Source organism: Rutidosis leptorrhynchoides, chromosome 8 (assembly GCF_046630445.1).
Source record: "Rutidosis leptorrhynchoides isolate AG116_Rl617_1_P2 chromosome 8, CSIRO_AGI_Rlap_v1, whole genome shotgun sequence".
In the NCBI taxonomy this organism is placed as follows: domain Eukaryota; kingdom Viridiplantae; phylum Streptophyta; class Magnoliopsida; order Asterales; family Asteraceae; genus Rutidosis; species Rutidosis leptorrhynchoides.
This window is the reverse complement of record NC_092340.1, coordinates 99,913,942-99,936,843: the sequence shown is the minus strand read 5'-3', so window position 1 is coordinate 99,936,843 and position 22,902 is coordinate 99,913,942. Positions and strand designations below refer to the sequence as shown.

At 32.8% G+C, this 22,902-nt stretch overlaps 2 protein-coding genes and 2 non-coding genes across 4 annotated transcripts; 2 read left to right on the top strand and 2 right to left on the bottom strand.

Annotated features, from left to right (window-relative positions):
• The first annotated feature begins 720 nt into the window (after positions 1 to 720).
• On the top strand, positions 721 to 827 carry LOC139865196 (small nucleolar RNA R71). The gene has a single exon (XR_011764715.1). It is a non-coding gene; the product is annotated as a small nucleolar RNA R71 (small nucleolar RNA).
• Positions 828 to 7,620: 6,793 nt separating this feature from the next.
• TRNAH-GUG (transfer RNA histidin (anticodon GUG)) lies at positions 7,621 to 7,692 on the bottom strand. Its single transcript has one exon. It is a non-coding gene; the product is annotated as a tRNA-His (tRNA).
• A 6,707-nt stretch (positions 7,693 to 14,399) lies between these two features.
• Positions 14,400 to 16,027, top strand: LOC139862672 (ubiquitin-conjugating enzyme E2 22-like). Its single transcript, XM_071851296.1, has 6 exons — positions 14,400 to 14,528; positions 14,715 to 14,859; positions 14,959 to 15,036; positions 15,120 to 15,232; positions 15,325 to 15,428; positions 15,552 to 16,027. The coding sequence occupies exons 1-6, from the start codon at positions 14,526 to 14,528 to the stop codon at positions 15,898 to 15,900; spliced, it is 792 nt and encodes a 263-aa protein (XP_071707397.1). The 5' UTR covers positions 14,400 to 14,525; the 3' UTR covers positions 15,901 to 16,027.
• A 609-nt stretch (positions 16,028 to 16,636) lies between these two features.
• Positions 16,637 to 20,957, bottom strand: LOC139862579 (probable inactive ATP-dependent zinc metalloprotease FTSHI 3, chloroplastic). The gene is made up of 7 exons (XM_071851196.1): positions 20,765 to 20,957; positions 20,563 to 20,661; positions 19,848 to 19,896; positions 19,113 to 19,696; positions 18,700 to 19,023; positions 17,640 to 17,940; positions 16,637 to 17,029 (listed from the first exon to the last, which is right to left on the bottom strand). Exons 1-7 carry the CDS (start codon positions 20,918 to 20,920, stop codon positions 16,860 to 16,862), a joined length of 1,683 nt encoding a protein of 560 aa, XP_071707297.1. The 5' UTR covers positions 20,921 to 20,957; the 3' UTR covers positions 16,637 to 16,859.
• Between the last annotated feature and the right edge of the window lie 1,945 nt (positions 20,958 to 22,902).

Below are 22,902 nucleotides of genomic sequence, written 5' to 3'. Positions count from 1 at the left end.
CTTACTTCTTGTTCCAAATTTTGAATAGAAGCTTGTTGATTTCTAAATGCTTGAGCATTTTGTTCATTGGTTTGTTTTTGAGATGTGAAAAACTGCGTTTGAGTTTCAACTAGCTTTGTCATCATATCTTCTAAATTCGGCTTTTTATCATCGGGTTGTGGTGGTTTGTTTTGAAAATTAGGTCTTTGTTGATTGTAAGTATTATTGGATACTTGTTGATTGCTAGGACCTTGTTGGTTGTTGTATGGAATATTTCGGTTATAATTCTGGTTTTGATTGTAAATCGGTCTTGGCGGTTGATAATTATTCTGATAATTATTTCCAGGCCTTTGGTTTAGATATGAAACATTCTCTCTTTGTTCCATTGTTAATTCAATACTGAGACAATCTTTTATCAAATGTGGTCCTCCGCACTGCTCACAACTAATTCGTATTGAGTGGATATCTTTAGTCATCTTTTCCATTCGTCTCTCGACAGCATCTATCTTTGCGGAAATGGAATCTAAGTCATGGCTAGAATCGGCTCTAGCTGCTTTAGATGATCTAACGATATCTTTTTTTTGGTGCCACTCATGTGAGTGGGAAGCAGTGTTATCAATAATTTTGTAAGCATCAGTTTCGGTTTTCTTCATAATAGAACCACCAGCTGCTATATCGATGTCTTTCCTTGTAGTGATGTCGCATCCTTGGTAGAATATTTGTACTATTTGACATGTGTCTAAACCATGTTGTGGACATCCTCTTAATAATTTTCCAAATCTTGTCCATGCCTCATATAGAGTTTCATTCGGTTTCTGTGTGAACGTAACAATTTCTCCTTGAAGTCTTACGGCTTTAGATGCCGGAAAGAATTGTTTAAGAAATTTTTCAACTAAAACATCTCATGTATCAATCGCCCCTTCAAGTAACGATTCCAACCAATCTTTGGCTTCTCCCTTTAAAGTCCAGGGAAATAACACGAGATATATCTGTTCATCCTCCACTTCTCGGATTTTAAATAGAGTGCAGATCCTATTAAAGGTACGAAGATGTTCATTTGGATCTTCCTTCGGCGCACCACTAAATTGGCATTGATTAGTCACCATGTGTAGAATTTGTCCTTTAATTTCATAATCTGGCGCATTAATGTCTGGATGAGTAATTGCGTGACCTTGGCCAGTGCGTTTAGCTCTCATTCGGTCTTCCATACTTAAAGGTTCCAGATTCTCCATAATTGAATTTGTTGAATCGGAATCACTAGAGGATTCTGATTTAATGGTTCGTTCCTCAACAATCTCTGTTTGAATGATTGGTGGTTCCGGAGGAAAAATTAATGGTTCAGGATCTATGAACCGTCCCGGAATATTCTCCGGATTCTCAATTGTGAGATCGGATTCAAAAAATGGATTATCGGAAATTTGAATTGAAGTACTTGGTCGACTGGATGACGATTCTAAAGGAAAATCAATGGCGGTAATATTTGCTAGATGTCTTGATCTAGTTACAGGTGGTGAACGTACAAAAGGTGGTGAACGTCTTGCTCGGTGCATTCACTGAATATCCTATTAGTTTTTAAAATGAAAGAAAAATTATATAAGTTATCCAATTAATAGACTTTTCTGATTTTGCCCACGTTTCGAATAGCCAAAAGATGCAGCAGAGGGGCAGGATTAGTTTGGTCTCAATATAATTGAGGACTGTTTGGCTCCAATAACCCGGTCCACGTACAAATCCAACTATTACTACGAACCAAAAAATTTTGATGTCTATCAATTTAATCACTTAAAACAATTTTTTGTAATTTTAAGAAATATTAGATAAGAAGTAGAATAAAAATCTATGTCCTAGAAACTAGAATAGTGAGAAATAAGAAAGAAAAAGAGCGCGTCGAAAAAGGTCGAAAAAGAAAAAGATTGAAAAAGGCGTCGAAAAATGAAAGAAACAGAGAATGACTATAAAACTTAAAAACACTCGACTAACCCAACCTTATTACTACCACTAACTTAAAATTATAATCGCAAATTGAGATTACTAATTGGAATGATAATTGATACATAGGTAAAAGGCATCTAAAAATATTAAAGCTTACAGGTAAAACTATATCCCAAATGGCAATATCTTAAAAAGGTACTAAAATTTAAAAAGATGTCACAAAATTCTAAAACACCTAAATCTTAGTCTAAAGAAAAAGCACTTAAGAAATTTTACGGCAAAGCCTAAAAATCTAGAAATAAAAAAAATAACTATGGCAAAAACTATGACTTAAAACTAAAAATGAGCGAAAAATACAAAAATTACGCTAAAACAATTAAAAAGGAACAAAATATAAAAATACACTAAAAGTTGTAAAAAGTACAATTTTTATAAAAATATTATTTTTATATTATTTATTTTATAAAACTATTAATTTTATAAACTAATTAAACTAATTTAACTAAAAATACAAAATAATAAATAAACTAAACTAAATTAATTAAAATAATTAAACCTAATTAGGGTTAAATTTAAATAATAAAAATAAAAACCCGTAATTAATGCCTGATTAGGGCTTCTGGTCACGTGTGTCAGGGCGGCTCCGCGAGTCGCGGTGCCCGATGCTGGAAAACTCCGCGAGTCGCGGGGTTTCAAATTTCAGATCAGGTTGCTTCGTTTGACAGGTTCAACGTAATTTTATTTATATATTTTTTTTATTTTTCTGTTTTAATATTTATATAAAATATTTATAAAAACTAAATAAAAACTTATGTTTTAAAAATCTAAAAAAAATAGAAATACTCTATAATTTTATAAAAATCTTAAAAATAGATTTATATATATATATATATTTATTCTTTCTTTGATTTTATGTTTTAAATAAAAACAAAATATTTAAATAAAACTTATATTTTTATAAAATAAAAATAAAGAAACTTTATAAAACTTAAATATTTAACAATCTCTTAAAAATATTTATATTTTTGTTTTCTTTTTATGTTTTCGAATAATTAACACGTATTTTTACAAAAGCGTATTTTTTATAAAAGTAAACTAAAAATAAAAATCTTTTTTTAATATTTAGCGTTGCGCTTCCGGCTTTTAAGCTAGATGTTCCCCGGCAGCGGAGCCAAAAATACTTGATGTTATGCGAGGTGTATATGAAATAGCTTATATTTTACAACGAAATACTATTAAATACGATACAATTTTATACAAGATATTTATTTATTTATTGAATGGATATACTTAAACCTTGCTACAACACTTATATGCAGTGTACCTAATCGTACAGTAGTGTAGTTTTTAGTAAGTCCGGTTCGGTCCACAAGGAATCTTTTAAACAAAGCTTAACGCTATATTAGTTTTATTTTATAAAAATACAAATATATATAAGTAATATTATTATTATAAAGGGGGGTTTTTACCGTTTAATGACCGGTTTGTCGATTTTAAAAACTTTAGTTGCAGTTAAAACAAAATGTAAAATATTAAATAAATAAAAGACTTAATTTAAAGCGTAAAGTAAATAACGATAAGGAAATTGCGATAAATAAAAGTGCGATAAAATAAAATTGCGATAATTAAAAAGTACGATAATTAAAAGTGCAATTAGATACAATAACAATAAATAAAAGTGCGATAATTAGAAGTGCAATTAAATATAAAATAAAGGAAATTAAATATGAAATAAAATAATTATGCTTATTTAAACTTCCGTAATCATGATGTTTGACGTGTTGATTTTAGTTTTATGCCCATGGGTTAATTGTCCTTTGTCCTAGATTATTTAATATGTCCGTCTGGTTTTTTGTCCATAACAGTCCATCAGTCATAAATATAAAGTGCGAGTGTCCTCGTCAAATTATCCTTATACCCGAAGTTAAATATTCCAACTAATTGGGGACTTAAACTGTAACAAGATTTTAATACTTTGTTTAATAATTACACCAGGTTATCGACTGCGTGTAACCCAAGGTTTTAATACTTTGTTAACAATTATGCCAAGTGTCCTTGTACATAATTTCACCCCTGTTTTAATAATTCTAGTGACTATTAATCCATTCCCGTGTCCGGTTAAATGAACGATTATTCGTACATATAAATACCCCGCCCATCGTATCCGATCGAGTGTATATGGTTATTTATAGGGACGTCCAATTGTAAATCTTTATATTAAAATTAACAAACTATCATTTAGTTAAACAAATATAAAGCCCATTAATAGCCCATAGTCTAATTTCTACAAGTGTCGTTCTTTTGTCCAAACCCCAATTATGGTACAAAGCCCAATTACCCAATTTTAGTAATTAGCCCAACATCATGATTACTTCGGATTAAATAAGCATAATAATAACTTAGCTACGAGACATTAAATTAAAAAGGTTGAACATAACTTACAATGATTAAAAATAGCGTAGCGTTACACGGACAGAATTTCGACTTACACCCTTACAACATTAGCTAACATACCCTTATTATTAGAATTAAAATTAAAATTAAAATTAAAATATAAATATATATATATATATATATATATATATATATATATATATATATATTACGTATATATTGAGAGAGAGTTAGATTATATGATATTTTTACGATCAAACTGCGTTTGCTTTTATAGGGATTTGAGTCCAGGGAAGCTCCGCGACTCGCGGCATTTTTTTTCTTCAAACTCCGCAACTCGCGGAGTTTGATTTTACAGCTCACCCAGCTTTGGCTCTTTGTTTGCCGACGGATTTTTAATATAAATATAATATATAAATAATTTTAAGAATTATTAAATATTATATTATATTTATGTGCATAGTTGACTCGTAATTTTTAGTTCGTTGCGTCGAGCGTTGAGAGTTGACTCATGTCCCGGTTCCGGATTTTCGAACGTCCTTGCGTACAATTTAATATCTTGTACTTTGCGTTTTGAATCTTGTACTCTTGTAATTTCGAGACGTTTCTTATCAATAATTGGAACCTCTTTGATTGTATTTTGTACTTTTGAGCTTTTTGGTCGTTTGCGTCTTCAATTCGTCGAATCTGTCTTTTGTCTTCACCTTTTATTATTTAAACGAATATCACTTGTAAATATAACAATTGCAACTAAAAGCTTGTCTTTCTTGAGGAATAATGCTATGAAATATATGTTCTTTTTTAGCATTATCACGGACATGTATAGCATAGCGGGAATTAAACGAAAAAAAAATAAAATTTTTTGGACAGCAGCTTTCGGATGTGCCGCATCTGCAAGTGATGCGCCGCATCAGTCTGCAGATGCGCCGCATCCCGGGGTGATGCGCCGCATCCCTATCTGATTCAAGTGGGAATGCTGAAAATTTTACAAGTCTCGAACCAAACTTCAATTTATCATAACTAATGAACCGTAAATACTTAAAACGCATATCATACACCGTTAGAAAGGTAATTTAATGAGGAATATAACTAGATACATATCATCAATCAAATCTAACATTTACAATAATCGAATTTTCAAATTAAATGATCAATCAATGCTCATCATAAATGCTTCAAGTCCATAAATGCACATTGATGATTCGAGAAATTAAATGCACGCATATAATACGTAGGTAATCATGCATACAATACAACTAAACACTTACACTTAACATTGTAAAGCATTTAATGCATCAAAAATCCATTTTACTTCTATCAAACCCTAACTCAAAATCATAAATTTAGCAATCATGTTTATGGAGTCTTTCCAAGTCAACCTACATATCAAATTGAAGCTAGTGATGCTAGTAACACATTTAATACATGCACTTTTAGCATCTAACAACATTTAGGCAACCAAATCACATGATCAAACACACCAAACTTCAAGTTCATGCTAGTTACTTAAAATAACAAGATCGAGCATATAAATCACATATTCATGTTAGACTTGAGCCATAGACACTAATTAACACTTTTATAAGTTAAAAACATCAAGAACAAAGAATCTAGTGTTTTTAGAAAGTTACCCAAAATAGATGAAATCGGTATGGAATTGAAGGGGAAGATGCAAGGATTCCAAATATGTAATTTGTTTTGCAAAATTCTTGCTAGATCGAAAATAGATAATGAATCTTTGAATTGGGTGTTTGAGAGTAAAAGATGAAAGTATCAAGAGTTAGGAGGTGAATGAGTGGAAGAGATAAGGTTTGACCACTTTGACCTAGCCACAACTTTGGTCCATTAGCAAGTTTAGCCCTTCAAGTTTGAAGCGAGTGCGTGAATTACCTAAACGGAATATTTTAAAACGCGTATTAACGGAAGATGTTATAATTATATAACGGACTTTAAAGTAATATAACGGAAGGTAAACGGAAAAAGGCGGGATGTTACATGTGGCTAATTCTTTTACTTTCTAGTTAAAGGTCAATTTAGGGTTGAATCCAATTGGGTTATGAGATAATTGAATCTTGTTTTGAATGCTTTTGGGTATTTACATGTTCTTTGAATTATTAAAGTTCTGTTTTGAATTAATTGAATCTCATTCTTGTTATTTGATTATCTAAAACAGCTTACAGCTATTTAGAAGTTGAAGTACGTAATTGTTTTAATGTTCTAATATTAGTAGCAATTAACAATATCAATTATGGTCAAGTTTTTGATTATTGTTAAGAGAACATGTGATGTGATTTAGATGAATCGAGCTTGCGTATTTGTCAATCATAATTGGGTTTCTTTAGGTTATAATGCTATCGAAAATTAAGTCTTAAGAGCTTGTTTAGGACTAATTATTTGGTAAGAGTGATATACAAAGAGCTTGTTTTGTTATTCGAAACCGTAAGAAGAAGCTGGTTGTTAGAGCTTGTTAACAACTATAACCAATTTATTCATAAGTATTTGAGATGATTTGATGTCGATGATTGATCCGGATTCATAACTAAGTTGCACCCTTTAACTAGATTGTATCCTTTTATTTTTATATTCGTCTTAGTTTATATATCTATCTTTACTTGTCTACCTTTACTTACTTACTTTTAGTTATTACTTTAGTTTATACTTTTTAATTGCTAAAAATCAAAATCCCCTTTTTTGTTAAATTAAAGAAATAGTCTAGACCAATCTCCGTGGAAACGAACCTACTTGTGCTATCTACAAATATTTTAAAGTAGGATTATTTTTGTTGGATTCGACACCCATCAAATGTAACCACAATGAAGAGTACCCCCATTTAATGATGTAAGCTGATGTCATAATAACATCATATGTTTCGTATTTTTCAAATTTTTATTTAAATATATTGTTCTTCGCAACTTGTCTCGCTCTAATAGTGTAATTTTCTTTTTATTCTCGTGTATTTTGTTTGAAATGCAATTTGCACTTAGTATTGTAAAACTCTTCGTGATGAATTATAATATCTTGCTTTTCTAAAAAAAATATTTTGTTTTTCATTAACTTCAATTTGTTTTCATTACCTATATTTTTTGCCTCATTATTGTCTATCAGATTTTACAACTGTTCCCACCGCAACGAGAGAGCACCCAACTCGTTATAATCTTTAAACAATAAAAACTTCATTTAAGTGTCATGTATTTGGTTTCTCGGATATATTAAGCACAAGTGTAATAAGGCATCCAAGTAGGATTAAAGAATTACAGACTGGTGCGAAGTTTGTTAAATATATAATGATTAAAAAAAGCCACACAATAAAAAAAATGTGGCTGCTGGGATTCGAGCCCAGGTCCCCACGGCCACAACGTGGAATTCTTACCACTAAACTACAGCCACAGAATTGTTTCTTAAGTAACGTTAATTTATATAAAGAAAAACTGATTATCATTAGAAGACACTAGTTGGAATGATACTTGGAATTCAACAATGACAATCTACTTTCTATCAAGAGGGTCCACAACAATAAAATATTGAGTACTTGGTAGGACGCATTATCCAAGTTTTATGTCTAATTGTTTATCTACATCTACAATCTACACTAAAATAATTTGATATACTTAAGACGTTAACATCAATCAACGTTTCACAAATGATTACCAAATTAAATAGGAGTAGTTGTTGTGGGACAAAAAGATCATGTAGCTAGAAAACAAGTGTGTGACTATTTGATTGGTAAACCCAAACACTTTAATGGTCTAAGCGATGTGATCTTTTTTTTTTCTTTGAAAAACCAACTTTTATTCCAACAAGAAAATTAGTATAACGAAATATTAAGATTTTTTTTTTCCTGAACAGCAGTACGGGATCACCCATGAGAAATTTAACCATCCACGCGTTCATCTACCTGCAGTTGAGGACCATATAAGATTGTTGGCCCAGACTCACGAAAACAATAACATCAAGATGGTATGGATGTTGAGAAAACATCCACAAAGATAAACTACATCAAGTACAACACGATTTCGGGTTCGTTAACCGCGATAACCAATCTATCGATCTACATTTAACTCTTCTAGAAATCCAACTTTTATTTTTGAAAGTTTTTTTGTTCCGATTTTTCCAAATGAGATAGTCACAAGTCCACTCTACCGCTTGCCACGCTTTAGCTTGAAAAGGAGATAGTTGATGCGTTGATTTACCGAGGAACATTTCGCTTATACTAAAGTTTGACACATGATAAAAACCCCACCATTTGAACACTTTTCCCAAGTTTCCATTGCATGCTTACATAGAATTAACAAGTGCTCCAGCGATTCAACACCATTGTCCCATAATGGGCATAAAACCGAATGTAGATCCAACCCCCTTTTGTCTAGTTCCTCACGAACCGCTAACCTTCTTAGCCTTGCTCTCCATATTAACACTCCGATCTTTTTTGGAATTAAACTAGAAATAAGACGGACCGCGCGTTGCTGCGGCTCCGTTTGGTGCGTTTTTGGTGGTGTAGTGTGGTGTGTCGTGTGTCGTGTGTTTTGCTGCACAGTATTGTGTGTGCTTGTGTGTGTTGTTTACCTTGATATGTATTAGAAACAATCAAGATAAAAAAGAAATATATACTTGTTGATCAGTATATCTAAAAAGATTAACATTCTTATAAATCATACAACTAATGTGTAGTAACTCCATTCTCAAAGCTAATGACCATGTGCACATGATTGAGTGGTATGATCTTACTCCGAAAGTTGAAGGGCTTTGCGAAAGCAAGAATGCGAGTGTTCTTCTATTGTATTTTTTTTTCTTCCGGATTATCAAATCTGGTGCTGTTTAAAGTTGATGATGGGTCCGATGCATAATTTTTTTTAGCTGCTTACCATTGCGAAAATTAATTCATATAAATGAAATGTACTTATTATGCCACGTTGGGGTTCAAGTAATAGTGGGTCACTGGTGAGCTCATTAGCTTCACTTTGCCTGCGAAAATGTATACTTAGTATTTTGGTTAATGACGTTGTTGGTATATTAGCCAGAAAAAATGTAAACTGACTTTGTGGTTCATAAATGCTAGTGTATATTGATAGTAATTATCACCTGGATACACGCATTGGCAAAGGCAGATGCTGGCGCAAAAGAAGTCCCACCAACTACAAAAGGCAACATATAACAATATAAATGTGACCCGAGAAAATAAATTGCCTAGACTTAAAAAATTGAAACTAAGGTTACTAATAAAAAACAGATACTTAAAGTACAATCCGATTAGAAAGTGAAATATATCTTCGAAAGTTACCTCCCACTATCATCAGTGAATATAGTCCCAGTAATATGCATAGGGTTAAGAGATGCGGCTGCTATAGAATCAAAATTCAAATATGCAGTATGTTGTATAGTGCCTACTGTTTGGGATGTTACTGGATCACCCGGATCAGAACCTGAAACAATAAAATTGAACACATCATTACATAAATAAGATATGAGATACTAAGAGGTGTAGTGTATAAATCACAAACAATATTATATTGTTACCTGAGACACATGTGACCGGATCTGTTGTTGAAGTGTCAACGAATGTGAAAACCGAATGAGCCAAATCTATAGCGATAGCAGGTGTCCCAACATCAGCAGACAAAAAATGAGCAGGAGTATTGCATGTATGATTACGATGCCTTAACATGTCCCCTTTACCCATTTGCCTCTAAGATACAGTATAGATAGCAATAGAATGGTTGTTTTCAATAATGTGACTGATTGAGACATCGTTAGTGTGACTCAGTGACCGGCGACGCTTTCTACTAAGAGAAAATGTATTTTTGGCAGAGCGCAAAGCAGGCAAGGCTGTTATTGGAAGAAAGTTGACGAATTCAACTACGAAGAGCAATCTATCAAAAAATATATATAAAACGTGAACAATTTAATTAACAAATAAAAAAACTGAAGACACCATATCAAGACCTGTTGGCGCTAAATATTCGACTGAAGGAAGTATAGCAGGCTGCGAGCAGCAGACGTTCACGACGCCACCAAATCAGCATTTTTAACTACACATTTCAGTTTACGACAAAATAAATAAGATACGGATTAGCCAAAAAAGAAATTGTAAACGACATAATCACCGGAGCCAGCCATGGTCGAATAATTAAACACCTATACCATTAGCATAATCTGGCTTAGCAAATAGTCGTCGAGTTATTTACAGAGGTCTGTTTTAGGTGATTTACTTTACTCTAAATTCCCAAGTAATTTCAGCCCAAATATGGCATTTTCAGCTAAAATTAAGAGTCAACAACTTGGTAATTTCAATTTGAACATGCGCATTTCAATTTAATTAAACTTCTGTAAAGCTAATATGTACTACTATATGAAATTAAGCTTTTCTTATACCGAGCACATCAAATAAGAGAACAAATGATTAGAAAATTTCCAATAGTTATGAGGTCAAACTCAAACGAAAAAAGAATATACCTTTTGCATTTGCACATATTTCAGGTGACAACAATGGATCCATAAGCGACTCTGCAGATGAACTATAGGTAACAGGAGCTGCAAAACTATAATGAATATTGAGAGGAAAAAAGTGAGGCTCAGATTCATATATATAATCAAGCAATAACATATGAGTCGCCATGGCTGCAATCTTTAGATTGCCACGCCAAGATACGATCCCTTTTTTCTCATTGCTTGACTAAAGTCCCACATATTCATCATCACAGCCTTCATTTCTAAAGTATTATCGATATGAAACTCGATCGGCCTTATCGGAGGGTGTAGATAACATCATAAATTTACTTCAACTGTCTACAAAAAGAGATACCACCATAACCAAGAGTTGTAACCAAACTCCACAGAATGGATACCAAAAATAAACAACATAGGGCTGAATAAATTCAACATTTACTCCAGTAAAATAGAAAACAGTCACCCTGCCTTTCACTATTACTTCAATAACTTAAATTGTAAAATGACAAAGTGATGCAATTTGAGGAGTAGATGCCGTCCTTCCTAATTGATATATAGAGTAATTCTTTATAAACAGGGAGAGTACCATTTTTGAGGACTGCATCAACACTCCGCAGAGCGGCTGCCATGTCCAAAAAAGGCAGCAAAACTCATCAAGATAAATGAAACTTTTAGGTTTGGATGTTAACCACCATCACCAACGATTCCAAATACAACAAAACAACAGGCGAAGTGAACAAAACGTCCAAATATGGCATGCCTCTTGGTATATAAGGGTAATACAACAACTATACTTCATTCACCAATTAAATAAAACAAATAAACTAACATACAGATCGGAGGGAATGAATAATGTTAAAACAAATTCATGGGACCAAATATTGGTTAGGCTCAGATATGAATTTGGGAACAAAAAAAGTTCCAAAACCCACCATGGCTGCAAACACAAACGGTTGCATTGATTATATGCCTTCCGAGTGTTGCCTCGCCAAGAAATGGGAGGGACCATAAATATCCCATAAAGAACACCAATCATCACAGCCACCGTCAATACAACCAAAACCACCATCGATACCTTCAGTACCATACAATTGAGCAGAGGACGTAAAAAGATTATAATTCAATAGAACAAATGAAAAGTATGATAAATATGAAGCATTATCAAGTTATGCTATCAAAACTGACAAACGTTACTGCTATGAATACAACCACAACCGTCATTAGCAACATTAGAAGCATACAGTTGAAATAAAATGTGTAACCACATATTAAATCACAGGAAGATGGTAATGAAACTCGGTTCATAGGACCGAATATTGGTTAGGCTCAGATTTGAATTTAGGAACAAAAGAAGTTCCAAAACCCATCATGGCTGCAAGCACAAACGGTTGCATTGATTAAATGCCTTTCAGGTGTTGCCTCGCCAAGAAACGGGAGTGGTCATAAATATCCCATCAAGAACATCAATCATCATAGCCACCGTCGATACAACCATAACCACCATCGACAGCTTCACTACCATAAAATCGAAAAGAGGACGTAAGTACATGATAATTCAATCTAAAAAATGGGAAAAACAATGAATATGAAGCATTATCAAGTTAGGATATCGAAACATAGGAACGTTACAGCCGTCGAGACAACCGCAACCGTCATTTGCAACATCAGAAGCATACAATCGGGGAAAAAAGTGCAACCACGTATTAAAGCAAAGGAAGATGGTAATGAAAATCAATATTCATCGAAGATTGAAGCCAAAAACCCCAATGTTTTTGTTTCATTCAATAGCAGCTACAAATTAGGGTTCGCATCAGATTTAATTGTTGCAGCCCTAATATAAACGGATAATGATGACGGTTCCGGTGAGGAAAACCCTAAATTTTACCCCAATTTAAGGAGATAATGACGACGATTAGCATGTGAAAAAGGAAGAAGGTAGATAAGATATGGAGGCGGTGGAGTTGGTAGGGAGAAGGTATGTGGAATAAAATAGCAGAGAGGAATTAGACCATTAATCAGGACGACATGAAGAATGAATAAAACGACCAAATCTGGTTTGAGTTTTAGTATATAAGATAATTGTTGCGTAAAGTCTCGATATGAAGCGAATTTCCTTCATTTACCTTCTGTTCAATTAACACATGAAGCTCTTCATAAATTTTCCACTTGAAGCCAAGCACCATTTCCATGTATCAGGTTCACTGTTAGCAAACTACTAAATGTGGTTTAAACTAACACCCAAATATTCAAACTTTTTTTTTTTTTTTTTTTTTTTTTTTTTTTTTTTGAAAAATACGAACTAAGTATAAAACATCATTGATGAAAGGAAACTCAAATGTTGATAAAACAGATTAACCAAACACACCTGAAAAAAAAAAAACGCCTCAACTAACACGGAATAAAAGGGAAGCAAACAAATATTCGAACACTTGGTGAGTAGATCCATCCATCCATTAAACCATTAATGCCATCTTTTAGCTTTTATTATATTCATATCAGAAATTAAAATTATTCAAAGTAAAAATCTCAATAATTGAAAATAAATAAACAAAGCAAGCTGTGATTGACAACGACTCTTCAATTCCCCAATTTCGCCTTTGTACCGACGAAGACATTTTTTAAAATTTCAACTTCGCCCCAAAACTATACATCATTTACAATATGTACCCCATACTAGTGGTACACCCGTAAGTACACATAACAAAAGTACTAAAAGTGAAATTTTATCAGAACCCTCAACGGTAAACTCTGATATATTGTTGGGTATATATTAATCCACACCCCAAGAACGCTCATCAATCATTTGAAACTGAGAAAGATTCACTGATTTCACATCAATTTTGTGAAATCTTTGAAATCGATTTCTATTATGTTTTTTAAAGAAATATATTCTTGATTTTGTTCATCTGTGCGATCAAAGGTTTTCAATTTGAGGTAATAATTTGTTGTTCATAGAAATTTGAAGTTAGTAATTGTTAAAGTTTCAATCTTTTTTGTTTGATGATTGAATTAGGGTTCTTTTTGTTGTTGTGAAAAGAAGATGCCCTTGTTTGCTTTTAGCATAAAGATTATAAATTTGGTTCTTAAAAGATATGGTTAGGTTAATAGTGAAATCATTGATAGGGTTTTTACTATTTGAAACACAATTAAGAGAGATCTTGGGTTTATTATGCTTGTGTTGACTTTCTTTGACATTTTAGTCCCTGCTGTCATGCTGTGTGTTTAAGTTCAAAGATTTTTGAGTGATTATTGCATAGTGATAAAAGATGCACAAGTTTTTTGCACAATAGGATGAAGATAGGTTTTGCTTGTGAGTTATCTCACTACTTCTTTATGTTATGTGTTATTGAAAATACTCTTGTGTTTTCATTACCACTGTCATACGTATAGCCTTTATTACGTGTTCAAATTGAATGAACATTGTGACATATAAAAGCAAATGATAGAAGTCAATATAAATATAAACTAGAGGAAATGAGGAAAACAATTTTCTAATAAAGTATCATTTTTTTCAGTATCAATTGGCAGTAATCGCGTTGGATACTTTTCCTTTTGCTTTGTGATTGTTGTTTATATGTGGTTGAAATCTCAGAAATTATATCAATGTGATTTGTGCTAACTTTGAAATAATTCATTTTCTTAACAGGTTACTCGACTTATATACAATCTAAATTTGTCATTTGCTGATACGACTGACTTGTAGCTTCTTGTCAACAAGTTAAGCCCGTTGTGTGATTGTCTTCATCTCTTCAAGTCTTGAATCTTCTTTGCAATTGATGGTACACACACTCTTTCTCCTGAAATCATCATTTGTCAAATGAATTTCAAATCTTGATTGTAGTTGCTGTAAAAGATTGTTGAGTATTGTGAAACTTGAAACATAATCAAAGAAACGAACAAAGATTTCTCGTTTGGGTAGAGTTGGATCGTGTTTTAAACTGTTTAATTTGTAATAATTTCATCAGGCTATGAATGAGAATCTTCCTCCAAATGTGATTAAACAACTTGCTAGAGAATTGAAGAATCTTGATGAAACACCTCCAGAGGGAATCAAAGTAGGAGTAAACGATGATGATTTTTCAACAATATTTGCTGATATAGACGGCCCAGGTACTTATTATTAGCTTATGCATATATACATGGTTTGTGTGTGTATATAATATAATAGAAACATAAATAAATCTTTGACCGAGTATTCTCCATTTGCAGCTGGCACTCCATATGAAAACGGTGTTTTCCGCATGAAGTTAAATCTATCACGCGATTTCCCACATTCACCCCCAAAAGGTTTGTCAGCACTTCAAATTTATCTCCTTTTCTAAATAATTTATTGTTATTGTTATTCATTTTTTGTTTGTTCAAATTTGTAGGTTATTTTCTGACGAAGATTTTTCATCCCAACATTGCATCAAACGGTGAGATATGTGTAAACACATTGAAAAGGGATTGGAACCCTAGTCTTGGCTTACGTCACGTTCTAGTTGTAAGTTTCTAGAATCTTGTTTTCGTCGTCTTCCTAATCGAGTCATTTCGAGATTATACGACTAACCTTTTTCGTTGTGCTCATGGTTGCAGGTAGTCAGATGTTTGCTGATCGAGCCATTCCCAGAATCCGCACTCAATGAGCAGGCCGGCAAAATGCTGCTCGAAAACTACGAAGAGTACGCTAGGCATGCCAGGTCAGATATGTTATGAATTAACTGTTTTAAAAGTCAACGATGCAAAAAAGTCAACATTTTTAATTGTCTGCTAGAAGACTTCAATCCAACACTAATGTGCTCTGCTTTTTCAATTGCTCACAGGCTGTACACTGGAATTCATGCTCTGAAACCGAAACCAAAGTTTAAAACTGAATCAGCTGGTACGCCAAATGTTGACCAGTCAAACCCGTCGGTTTGTATCATTGACCCAAAAACTGTAGTCTCTGGAACCATACCGTTAGCCCCTTCGTTGAACACCATGAAAGGGGCAAGTGGTCAGGACCCACCAACCACCACCCTGAACGCACTGGTCGAGATTGGAGTCGGTAGTGGTTCCAATGCTGCTGCACAACATGCAATGGCTAACCATAAAAAGGGAAGTGGGTTGGCTAAAGCTCAAGCTGATAAAAAGAAGATTGATGCTAGAAAGAAAAGTCTGAAAAGATTGTAGTAGTGTTTGTTGTTGTTGTTCATAAAGTCTTGGTTTGACTAAATTGTTTGTTGTCATTTGTAATTGATAATAAATTTATGATTGTCTTCATGATATTGCGCGTATGATCTTTGCCTTGTTTTCATTTTACATAAATAAACAAATAACGATATGCTAATCAAGTAAAAATTTCCAAAGGTTGTTCATTTGTTGATCCCAGTTGCATCTAAAGTTGTCTGGCCTGAAATTTGACCAACGTTGTATTTTGCCTTTAACGAATCCATTTATGTTCTCTAAATGAGGTTAGGAATGCAGTGTGAAATCCATTTATCTAGAAGCTAGAAAGAAATTACAAGCAGTCTATTAGGTTTTGTAACCACAATGTCCAGTTCAATCGAGAGTTCTTAAATCTATAAAAAAAAAAAAATCCAAATGAAAGCTGTTTCAACCATCAAAAACATGAGAGATCCGAATCTTTCGATCGTTGAAGACATAGCTGTTCCGAAGGAACCACAAACACCAAAGGGAAGCAATGATAATCGACTGAATAGTGTTGCGCTGATTCCTGTAACTCGTGTAGTTAGCTAATTATAAACTGTTGTCGAGTAGCATTATCTTGTTTAAGTTTCATATGGATTATGCAGATCATAACGACAGTGGTTACTCTATTTTGACTCAAAGATTCATATAATTTGGTGATTTTGAATAATAATAATAAGACCAAATTTTTGAACACAATCTAAAATTCATTCTGTGAATTGCATTTTTTTTTATAATTAATTCCTCTCAATATGAATAAATTTAAATGTCCACAACCAAATCACGACCTCACACGGTCACACACTGACGTTGGGACAGTTAAATTAAACCAGAGCATGTACATAATAAGCAAATACCCAACTTTACATGTCCTACTATCTATCTCCTTCACTGCCAACAAGGCAACAAAAGATTCATCTTGAATAAATAAAACTTCTCAATCAGTTGAATCCAAATCCCATGGCTCCACCACCAAACTGTTCACCTCCTTGGGCCATTGCTCCAAATGAAAATGGTGGTTTAGTTTCGGTATCATTATCATCATCATAAATCTTTGTATTAGCTCTTGCAACAGCTTGAAGAACGTCATCACTTGTCACAAATTCACCACCTAAAAACAAACCCCGACATTAAACTCTGCCTTACGTAAAGTTGCCAGAGTACGATTAACCTCTGGATTTGAACTAGTTCTATATTTAACTTTCAATTTTAAAATGAAATAAAATTGTAGCCAGAGTAACCATATATGAACTTAGAAATTTCATGACATTTGTATTGAACACTTACTCGCATTTTGTTTTATACACGTCATACTCTATTCAAACCACTGTTTAAAAATATATTGTATTTAAAAGGGTTTCCACAATGTATTTGAGAATAATCAATGGTTCAAGTGCATACTCTAACAACTAATTTTAGTATAATGAGACGACAACTATTTGAGAATAAACAATTTACTATGGTCGTTTTCGAAAGTTTTTCTATTGATAACGTTTTTAGTATTATTATATTTTTTTATATGTATTGAACTTTTGACGTGAAAAACCTGCAAAGAAAGTGATCGCCTTAGGATTAGTCAGTTCGCAAAGTATATCGGATTCCCAAGTTAACCCAAAAATATTAATGTCTCGAACATGCCTTCTGAATCAATGAAACGACCCTGGTGTAAATAGATACTTGAAAAAAAGATGATTTTATTTAAGTTTAGAATTTAGAATTACCTCTCCGGCCAGCAAGGAGTGCAGATTCATTAGCTATATTTGCAAGATCAGCCCCAACTAGTCCTGAGGTACGAGTAGCAACAAGATCGCAAATGGCTTCTTTGTCTTCTTGCATCGGAACATTTCTCATATATAAAGAAAAGATCTTTCGCCTACCATCTTCATCCGGTTCCCCCACAAGTACTTTCCTAGAAAATCGACCTGGTCTCATTAAAGCCGAATCCAATGACTCCGGCCTGTTAGTAGCAGCTATAACCACCACACTTGCGTCCTTCTCGAATCCATCCATCTCAGTCAGAAGCTAAAACCATTAAGAAGAAACAAAAAAATAAGTGTGCACGTTGCAGGCCAAATTTGCCTTGTCTCTGAGATCATTGAGTTTTAGATAATCGGATTCAGATTTCAGGGATACAAAGTAAAAGGGTAGGTCACGTGAATGGATAACGTGTCAAAATGGATCATTTTCTGTACGAGGCAGAATGCCTCGTATCACTATCTGACCAGAACTTATAGATAATTATTAACTAGTTAAAGACCCGCGAATTCGCGGGTTTATGTCATAAAGTTATATTAAGATCATCTTCAATCACGATAATACAAATGTATGTTCCAAACAAATAAATTACTATCAAACAGTCCAAAAGTTGAAATGGGTAGAAATATACATATAAATAATTTTTTTGTTCAAAAGAAACTAATGTACTCGAAGTCAAAAGTAGTATCTATGTCAACCTGCATATTCAAGATGTTATATTGATTAAAATTTTAAGATAATTAGGTGGTCAACGTGTCAAGTATGATTTCAAGTCATCTTTTCAATAATATAGATTTCTTGTGTAACACCGTTCAGAAGGTTTTGTGCATAACAATAAACTTTGGGCTACTTCAAACTATTTCCCTGTCAGCAAACTTCTATTTAACATGTGTGACTTATAATATATAACATTATAACATACAACCCAAATAATTAAGTTAATTACAAGTATATGGGTTGAAACTGCCACCCTATAGTAACGTGTACTATAATTATAAGAAACCTTTAAATTCTAGTTCTTTTTACCTGGTTTAGAGTTTGGTCACGCTCACAATTTAAAGTTCTTCCACGTTGCCCACCGACTGCATCTATCTCATCAATGAAAATAATAGACGGTGAATTTTTTCTCGCCTCCCGGAAAATATCTCTAACGCGAGCAGCTCCAGTACCAACAAAAACTTCTACCAATTCACTACCCGACACGGAAAAAAACGACACGCCAGCTTCACCGGCCACAGCACGCGCCAACAGTGTTTTTCCTGTCCCGGGTGGACCCGCAAGCAAAACCCCCCTAGGCAATTTCGCCCCAAGTTTCATGTATTTACTATCTTCATTAATGCACAATACAATCTACAAAAGTTCAATTTCAGGCTTAAATGTTTAAGACCGAAATAACAAACAAGATTTGGCAGCCAAAGAAAGGGCGAATAGCAAATTACCTCGAGAAGTTCAGATTTTGCAGAATCTACACCCTCCACATCATCGAATGTTACAGATTGTTGCTTGCTCGGTTTTCTTTTTTTCATTTTACCAAGATTTAATTGCATACTTAACTGATAACATGATATCAATACCATGATCCAGTAAGGAGCTGTTTGCACAGCTATATATAACAAGTTCTTAACAGATGCAGACAAAAGTTCAGGGTCAGAACCGTATGTGATCCCCTGTTCCTTAAGCATCTTAATAAGCTGATACTTATCGTCTGCAACGTTTCTAGTGTGATATTTCCACTTAGGTGCAACTGACTTGGATAATAATCCTGGTTTGGTGTTATAGTAGATTACACGTGAGTTCTCCACAAATTGAACCCGTATCACGCTACCATCACGAATGCCGCAAACGAAATCCGAATATGGGACGACTGTATGACGTAGTCCTACTTGTTTCGGAAGAGCAAATGAGACAATCGCTAAAACTATGCAAAAAGATGCTCCAACTATAACTGTGTATATCTTTGTTCTTAATTTACTTGCAGACCGCTTCTTACTTTTATGACTCTTTGTTTTTGCTGATTGCGTGCCTGTAATAAAACTCATAGAGTTGAAAAATAGACCAAATTGAGTGACAGAGGAACTTAAAAGTTTGATCAAGTACTAAAGTCATGAAATACATGAAATAAAGTTCATGTTTTTAGGAGTTTAAGATTAAAAGAATAGATAATAGTTACATACCATCTTCAGTCTCTGCAAAATTGCTCTCTTTCGCCCACTGACATTGAAACTTTATCGTTGGAAATAGGCAAATAAACATTTCCCAAGGCCCCAAAAATAGTCAGTAACATTACACACGTCTAACAAAGTTTATACGAACTACACATTCATCAAACTAAATAGTAACATATAAAAATATAAACTTTGGTCCAAGCTAAGCTTCTATTGTTATAAAATTGTTTATTATGTGGGTTAAGTGTCAGAATATCTATCAAACATAACCCAAGGTTCGATTGTATGCGTCCAACTATTAGTTAGTGCCTACTTATGTATCCGATGGCTTCTTATAATTTAACAGATACAATAGAAACCTTATAATTTACATACAATATAATATAGCCACTCAATGCTTATACTATACTGTCAACACCAAAAAAATTTATCTCAGTTAACGAGTGTTCGCAATCGAATATTTCTAAGAGTTTATAGCACTTAAAATTAGAGTTACCTTAAGCTATGTTATAAAAAAAAATTGTAAAAAAAAAAAAAAAAAACATTAATTCCTATGAATTAATCTAAAAATATGCAATCTAAATCAGCTTTTTGGGTTAACAAATGCAATGAGCCATAATATGCCCTTCCAAACACCTCAATAGTATAACCATTTTGACAATAACTAATAATTTAACCATAACAAAAACACAATTTCATGAAATGAATATAATCAATAATAAACCTTTTCATTCGATTGGGCGATATCATCCCAAAATGTTGACAATGAATTAAAACCACCAAAATCAGTCCCATTCATGTTGCCACCAAAAACCTTTTGTTCCTGAATTAAGAACAAATAATTAATTATTAATTTATTCATTCATAAAGACATAACAAACATTATTATTATAAATATTAAACTATAATATAAAAATTGGAAGTACGGCATGCATAAAAAGTTGACGGCGACGAAACAGGGGAGCTGAGGTTGACGGAGTAGGAACGAGAGGCGTTTCAGATCGTGAAGATGATGACTGTTTTGTATACCGTGGCGCGTTGATCGACGGAAAGGGTTTGAATAAAAGGTTAGCCATCGCCATTAGGGTTTCGCGGTGATCTGTGTGTAATTGTGGTACGTACAATTATATGTAATTTGCCCTCCGAGGTTAATATCTATCTATCTAATGAATATACTTCGAATGATATAGTTATTTAAAAATAGACTGAAAAATATGAGTACGAGGATTGATTGGAGGAAAAGACGGCGGCCGGAAATGGTGTTGCGAGGATTCTAGAGCGAACAAGAGAGAGGATTTAAAAAGTTGAACCGGAATTTATATAAGAAATATAATAATAATAATATGTTATAAAAGTTAAATTGGATGTTAATTTTATTATTATTATAGATATTGTATAGTAGATTTTTTGAGTATAAATATGTGTGTTATGAGTTTATAAAAAACACACTAAAATATATTCTCTCATATTCTCTCATATTCTCTCTATATACTTATTAGTAGTCTACAGTCAATAACTAGGCCACTAAAGGTAGTTATAAGCCTACTGAATTATAACACGTTATCAGCACGAAGTGCTCCGTATAATCAAGGTTTATCTAAGCAAGCACACGTCACTAATCAAGGTAAGAAATTATCTAACTTTTATTAACTTCCCTAACATTTATATTTATGTTATTTAAGTTATATATGGTCGGTTATACCGCCTGAATTATATTTCTGTAATCTAACTTTTATTAACTTCACTAACATTTATATTTATGTTATTTAAGTTATATATGGTCGGTCATACCGCCTGAATTATATTTCTGTAATCTAACTTTCATTAACTTCACTAACATTTATATTTATGTTATTTAAGTTATATATGGTCGGTTATACCGCCTGAATTATATTTTCTGTAATCTGACTCTTATTAACTTCACTAACATTTATATTTATGTTAATAAGACCTCATGATTGTACGCAACACGTCATTTGACAACACGGTACTTTATGTACGCAACACGTCATTTGACAACACGGTACCATGGGTCGAGATTAATTCCGATCAATACGAATACGATGGGGTCTTTATATGTTATCTAACATTTATGATTACTTATGCAATTAATCATTATTTATTTCATGCATACTAATGTTTATTCTTAAAAGTAAATCTTAAAAGTTAAAATAAGAAAAAATAGTTTGTATTTTTATTAAAAGTAAATCTTAAAAGTTAAAATAAGAAAAAGTAGTTTGTATTTTTATTAAAAGTAAATCTTAAAAGTTAAAATAAGAAAAAGTAGTTTGTATTTTTATTAAAAGTAAATCTTAAAAGTTAAAATAAGAAAAAGTAGTTTGTATTTTTATTAAAAGTAAATCTTAAAAGTTAAAATAAGAAAAAAAATCTTGTCCTTTATATTACTCATACGCGTTTTGATATAGTGACTTTATTCGTTAACGTCAACTAACGACGTTACAACGGTCATATATACATAACGGTTGTTAACGTCAACTGACGACGTTACAACAACTATATTTTTCAAATATAAAATAAACATCTTCGTTTTCACATTTTCACAAATCAATCTTCATTTTTCAGATTACTACTCTCAAAAAGTTTTTGTAAAAATGATTCACACAAGGATGATTTTTCCTATTGTATTGGTCATATTAACTATCATCATTGTTGCTAATATACCACCGGGTGAACCTATATTCTATCCTGCCCTTGTGATTTTATTATTTGTAATCATACCATTATTCTGTTGTTTGCTACTTATGAATTTAAAACGATTCTAATTTCATTTTATTATTTGTCTATGAATAGAAGTTGATTATGATTATGATTTATGTTATTCATCTTTTTGATAATAGAAAATGTCGAATTTGAAAAGGCTTAAATTTGCTCATTTAGAACAAGTGGGAACAACTACTTAACATGGGTTATGAATGTAGAAAAACATCTCGAATCAAACGGTATTTTAGAAACCCTGAATGAAAATAACAATTATTCCGAACAAGAGAAAGCAATAGTAAGTATTTTTCTTAGCAAACATATTGACGAGTCCTTAGAATCTACA